General features: G+C 32.8%; 1 protein-coding gene across 1 annotated transcript; it reads left to right on the top strand.

Annotated features, from left to right (window-relative positions):
• The first annotated feature begins 2,864 nt into the window (after positions 1 to 2,864).
• Positions 2,865 to 5,592, top strand: LOC142546441 (auxin-responsive protein IAA27-like). The gene is made up of 5 exons (XM_075654154.1): positions 2,865 to 3,640; positions 4,041 to 4,267; positions 4,713 to 4,851; positions 5,173 to 5,234; positions 5,355 to 5,592. Exons 1-5 carry the CDS (start codon positions 3,105 to 3,107, stop codon positions 5,390 to 5,392), a joined length of 1,002 nt encoding a protein of 333 aa, XP_075510269.1. The 5' UTR covers positions 2,865 to 3,104; the 3' UTR covers positions 5,393 to 5,592.
• Positions 5,593 to 6,452: the final 860 nt, after the last annotated feature.

The raw sequence follows: 6,452 nt of genomic DNA, 5'->3' as shown, positions 1-6,452 counted from the left end.
TGACATTAAAAGTAACACATTTTAACCAAATCAACATATATTACACCATATTTTTTAGAGCATAACTAACAATAATTATATTTTTGTAGTGAAATAATACTTTGGAAATAAAAAAGTAATACTTGTATTGGTTGGGTCAGATATTCTTCTCCCAAAGTTGACATGAGAGACGGTCTCACATGAGTTTTTGTGTCATAATAATAATGATAATAATATATTTATTATTTAATAATAATGTTAAAATTGATAAAAATATTTGGCCTATGTTGATTACAATTTCTAGCTTTTCAAAAACAAGAAAGATAAAATTACAAGTTTCGTCATGTGTGTTCACATCTTCATGATTTCCGTTCTATTGCCAAATTTTGATTTTAGTCATATATCTTTAAATTTTTGACAATTCAATATATTTTTCTACAGAAGTGTGATGTAGCACTCGATACGCCAAATCCATGCCAGTATCATACCAACGCTATATTGACATCACGCTCAAACACACCATGGTTCAATTGCTCTATCCAGAAAAGACAATTATCGTACACAACAAAAATACCTTCTATTAACTCAATTCTAATTGATTTGGTGAAACCTGAATTAAAATTACAACAACCTCCTCATGATACCACTTTATTGATGAATTTTTTTTAAAAAATTATTGATGAAACTTTTTCCCCCTAAAATAACATTTTTTTTAATCTCACAATCTTATCTATATTATATTTTTAAATTCAATCCTATATTTATATAAGTTTTAAAATATTTACATTAAGAAAAAATAATTAATATAAAAATAACAAAAATTATCGTGTTAGTTAATTATTCTGATGGTATAAATATGCTCCACGTGCACATATATATCGGCAAATTTTATCATATTATTTCAACTATATAAACATGCAACGCAGGCATGTAATTAGAAAGCTACTGTCATAATGGGGACATTTCTTATAAACTCTGATTTTGTTGTACGCACTCAATCTCTGGTTCCTTCATGCACATTTCTCTCATTTTCTTTAGGGTTTTGTTTTTCGTCTGTTTTCTTGAAAACATGATTTTGGAAAAACATTCACTCTTTTTAATCTTCCAAAAAATTTGAAAAAGCAAGCATTTTGGATTAAACATCTCTTGGATTTATGACATAAGATTGATGTTCTCGTTAAAAGTCGGCGTAGTAGAAAATGCAACTTAAAAAAAGCTATCATGAGATCAGTGTTGATAATTGCGATTATAAATTAGATTAAGGTGCATAATGCATACACTGAATACTGAAAAATATATGAAAACCGTCTAGAGCATGTCGCCGCGGACGTCAACTTCTCAGAAAGTCGGCAATGTTACAAATGTCACACATCAAAATATTAAATTAAACCTAATAAAGAGCATTTTATAAACTCATTAAGTAATATCACCTAATAAATAAGCCTTTTGAAATGACATCTCTTGAGTTTATAACTTGTAACATTATTTTCCAAATATATTTAGCTGTAAAAATAGTTTTTTTTTGCATCCTTTCCATAAGTAATATCTTCTTGTGAAAATGGATAAATTTGTTAGGTCACTGTCGGGAAATTTCGTGGTCTAACCTTGATTTCAAGACAACGATTGGGTTAAATTAGATCTATATATGAATCCTAGAAATGGATATTGTGTCCTTGAGTTCAAGTTTTCTAATCCTACAAGAAAATCCAGATGGAGCCCTTGATTTCAAATATAAAAATATATATTTTAATGCAATCGGAATTATAATAGAGTAATAGGATTGACTGTAAATATTATCAAACAACTTGAGCATATCAATGCAAATAAGTATATATATATTCTTCCAGAAATTTCAACTATATGTTTTTTCTTCATGAATTTTTTTATTCACTCGATATTTAATTACTTAGATGTAAATATCTCATATGAACGTTCCAAGAGAGCGATCAAACAATGATATATATGTGTGTGTGAGTAGGGATTTATATATTTTTATTTATGAGACGAGTCAATCATGACATATTTATAATAAAAATAATATTTTTGACATTAAAAATAATATATTTTTATGTGTGAACCTAATAAAAGATTTGTATCACAAAATTGACTCATCTCACAAAAATTTGTATGGACATGTGTGTGTATATATATATATATATATTGATACATCATATCAAACTATAATATTTTAAATATTTTATAGTTTATCGTCAGCTATATTTATTTTTTAGTTTTAGATATATAGATCCCACCTTCCAAATTTTTTTACATTATTATTTTCTGAATCCGTCGAGGGCCTTAAGATAAAATTTTTGATGGTAATAATCGGTGTAATTTCACCCGTAGAAAATTCCCAATCGAATCCATTTTTTTTTTTTAAAAAGAAAAGTAAAAGAAAACCCAGAAAATTAAAGGAATCTCTTCACTTGAAATGATAATGACGGATGAATCGTGTTGTAAATTAAATGACAGGAATGTTTGGTGTTGCATGTTGAAATCTGAGCAAATATATGTTTACAGAGAAATTTCATTTTCTTTTCTTCAATTTTTTGTTCCATCTTTTGGGTTTTTACTGTCTTGAGTCATCGCTATATTCCCCTCCTACCGCTTCCCTTTTCTCCCTTCTTTCTCTATCGTCCAGTCCGTGCAGCTCAGAGCTTTTACATCAATGAGTCGCTATTTTATAATATTTTTATAAGTGATTTTAGTGTACCTTTAATGATGGTGACGAAATGATAAAAATAGTCTATTGTTTTGACAGCAGAAACTGGAATGATGGATAATTGGATATGTTCTAATGCAATTAAATAATTCTAAATTTTTGTTGCCTTTATTGAGCTACTGTTATTATTTTATTCCATGTAATTATACTTCAAAATATATATGTAATAATAATTATACTAAAGGATGAATGATTTGTGCGGTAGACGGATGCAAAAGTGTTCAGAAAGGCCAAAGAAATTTCTTTTTCTGCATCAACATATACGAGTGAGGTCTTTTTGTGAGCCCAACTAACCACAAGAAACTCTCTTGAGGCTGCTCTCTTTCTCGTTGGCCTAACATTTTTCTTGTAAAGTTCTCATCTTTACAAGAATTTAGTAATCTTCCATTTTAGTTGATATTTCATGTCAACACCTCAAGAACATGATTACATAGGCTTGTCTGAGCCTCCACCATTGGAGAAAACCTCTGATAAGCTCTCAACTTCTTGTTCTTCCTCTAAAGTTTCCGCAGAAAATGAGGGAAAACGTGCGGTTTTAAACCTGAAAGAAACGGAGCTGAGGCTTGGTTTGCCAGGCTCAAAGTCTCCTGAAAGAAAGTCTGTTAATGGAGTTTCTCTTTTTGGGACAGATTTGAAGGATGAGGGTAATAATGGGTTTTCCCAGAGCCATTTGAAAGGCTTTGTTTCGGGTGCAAAGAGGGGTTTTTCGGATGTTATTTTTGGTTGCGAGAAATGGGGTTTGTGTGTCAATGGTGCATCTGAGGTTGATTTTGGGAAAAATGATGTTTTGTTTTCTCCAAGAGGAATGAACGGTGGTTCCAAAAATGGCAATAATTTACAGTCTTGTTTGAGTTCTGTGAAGGAGATTGGGAGTAATATTCCTGTAAAGCCTGTTGAGGGGAAGAAGAATGAAAATGGTGCTACTGCCCCTGCTTCAAAGTGAGTTTTTAAGTTGGGAATTGAGAAATCTTCCTTTTTTTCCTCTCTTTTTGAATGATTTTTGACATGCTAGTATTGTATGCTCTTTACACCTGGTTTCTTTAACAATGAGCTAAATTTTGTTTGGATAACATATTACCTCTTTACTCTGTTCAAGGCCTGAGAAAACATTGTTTGTTTTGAGTCTCTTATGAAGAAATTCGACTTTAAGTCTTGTTTTTGCAACAGTATAAATCTTGTGTATCTCGAGAGATGGACAATATTAGTCGACAAATAATTAAATGGTATCATGTGGTTCATCTTGTTCAAAGATTCAAGAAGGATGATATTTTGTTACTCCGTAATCGTCTTATCTGTTTTCTTGAAAAGTTCATCATATTAAAATTTTGATGTTCAACAGGGCACAAATAGTTGGATGGCCACCAATTCGATCATTTCGAAAGAACACGCTCACCTCTAATTTATCGAAAAATGGTGATGTTATGGGGAAATCAGGATCAGGCTGCCTTTATGTTAAGGTCAGCTTGGATGGAGCTCCATATTTGAGGAAAATTGATCTCAAAATTTACGGTGGCTATGCAGAAGTGTCTTCTGCTCTTGAGAAGATGTTTACTTGTTTTACAATAGGTACTCTCTTCGCCCCCCCCCCCCCCCCCCCCCCTCCGTATCATAAACCTGGCTTATGGCACCATGCAAGCCGGACTCTGAACAATGAGTATCAGTAACAATTATTTGTCATCCATCATCGCCTTAGGAAAATGATAAACACGAGTTGCTAGAAGAGTCGGTTGCATAATTCATAAAACCCTTTATACTTCTCTAACGATCAAATGTGGGACAAGATATAATGGTGGTTACTGTTGAATTACGTAGGTTTAGGTCTTATACGACACATTTGGTGTACATCATCGAGCATGTGAACTGTTTGCAAGCATGTGTGAGTGTGAGGGTGACAGTGCGTGATTAGATCTCTCAATCAGCTCAGATAATTTCTCGACAATTTATGTTTCGAATGTGCATTTTATTTGAACCTGCTATTTTTTTTCCGCCTTTTGGCATGATCTGTAAATAGGGCAATATGGTCGGGGTCTTTCTGGACAAGAGGGTCTTACTGAGAGTTGCTTAAATGATCTTCTCCATGGCTCTGAATACGTGCTTACATACAAAGATAAAGATGGTGACTGGATGCTCGTCGGTGATGTTCCATGGGAGTGAGTTGCAGTTTTTTCTTGAATTTGTTGCGTTATTTAAGTTAGGATCAATATCCCAAAGCCGGGCTTGTGGAAAATAAAATATGGTCTCAGTAGCAGGACCTAGTTTCCAAATCTGCTGCTGAAGTCATCTCTAATCTTATTTTCCATTCGACAAGTCCCAAGTCTCCTCATGCCTTGTAACAGAACTTTGTTCATATAATTGTTGGATATGCAATCTTCTCAAGAAAATTTTGCAACTCATTCTGAACAAATCTACTTATGGTGCTAAATTAGTAGTTCTCCATCTTTAAAATTTTATTTGTTGGTGGTGCATTTCAGGATGTTCACAGATTCATGCAAGAGATTAAGGATCATGAAAAGCTCGGAGGCAATTGGACTTGGTATGACTCAGATTCATCCTTAATTATACGTTTTTACGTCTATACAAGAGCATGATGAAATTTGAATGTTAAACATCACTTGCGACAAGACAAATAAGTTGATTATTGTCTTGGTTTCAGCTCCGAGGACGATGGAGAAGTACAAGAGCCAAAAGTAGAGCAGAGTGTGATAAAAAAATATGTGATTTTGTCTGAAATCCATAAGGGTTTTATTTTCCTTTTTTTGTGTGTTTAATCTAGCATATGTGCAGTATTCATCTAAGTAATGCTTTCCAGTAATATGTTCGGATATGTATTTGTAACGAGTGACAATGTAAACTAGAAACTTGCAATATGAATCCGTTTCTGTTTCGTTCTGTTTCGTTTTTCACCGATTACCAGATTTCTCTATCTGCTTTCTTCATTCAACTTGTACTTGTTGCAATCCCAGAACTTAAACGAAGTTTAAATTATATTAAGATTTAGAGAATTTTCGTTTACATGGCTGTTCGTCCAATTCGAACCCTCTTCTTGCAAACTAACAGTATGCCTCTAGTTGGTTGAATTAAGTATTCGGGATGAACAAAATTTCAGTATAACAAAAGTAATATTTCTTGGTCATTCTGGTATATTGGTTAGTAAATTTGTTAAAAATACCTATTCATTGGTCATTCTTTTATAACTGAACAAACCCAATAGGCTAAGTTTAGAGATGATCTTTTTTAATCCATGTTTGGGTTCTATTGAATTCGGTTGTTTTGGTTGATTAGCTTGGTTTGGTATCTGCAAAAGTTTGGTTCGGTAAATTCAAATTCATGGAGTTTTTGGTCAGTCAGATTCTTTCAGCGATAAGTGAAGTTTATCCGTTTGGTTCGCTTATTTCAGATTTGTAAATTTATTTTGTCCACTGATAAGTTCAGTTTATTCGATTTTTATGATTTTGGTTCAACCGATAATCGAACCCATCGGATGCTCAGACAAGCGACAGGACAAAAAAACATTGCTTCTATTGATGCAGAAAACATGCCGGTTCAAACTACTGACCAATTTCAAAATCATATTCAACGGTCTATGGAATAAATTTAAGACGACAAAATACAAGAAACTCGCCAGTATCGATCAAGGTTATGCTTTCGGTTAAAAAACCTGAAGATATACCACTTGTATGTATCAATTGAATGGAGAAGTCTCAAATTCTTGCGAAGCCAAGCCTCTGAAATAAGCCATGTCTACTGTCTT

The sequence above is a fragment of the Primulina tabacum genome, chromosome 1, assembly GCF_025594145.1.
Source record: "Primulina tabacum isolate GXHZ01 chromosome 1, ASM2559414v2, whole genome shotgun sequence".
Lineage (NCBI taxonomy): Eukaryota > Viridiplantae > Streptophyta > Magnoliopsida > Lamiales > Gesneriaceae > Primulina > Primulina tabacum.
The sequence above is the reverse complement of the archived record's forward strand: the minus strand, read 5'-3'. Positions and strand labels throughout refer to the sequence as shown.

Bases quoted from the DNA above. Each gene is read 5' to 3' on its own strand.
- LOC142546441 (XM_075654154.1), top strand. From the start codon at position 3,105: ATGTCAACACCTCAAGAACATGATTACATAGGCTTGTCTGAGCCTCCA. The intron at 4,268-4,712 runs GTACTCTCTTCG...ATCTGTAAATAG, and splicing joins GTTTACTTGTTTTACAATAG to GGCAATATGGTCGGGGTCTT. The intron at 4,852-5,172 runs GTGAGTTGCAGT...GGTGCATTTCAG, and splicing joins GTCGGTGATGTTCCATGGGA to GATGTTCACAGATTCATGCA.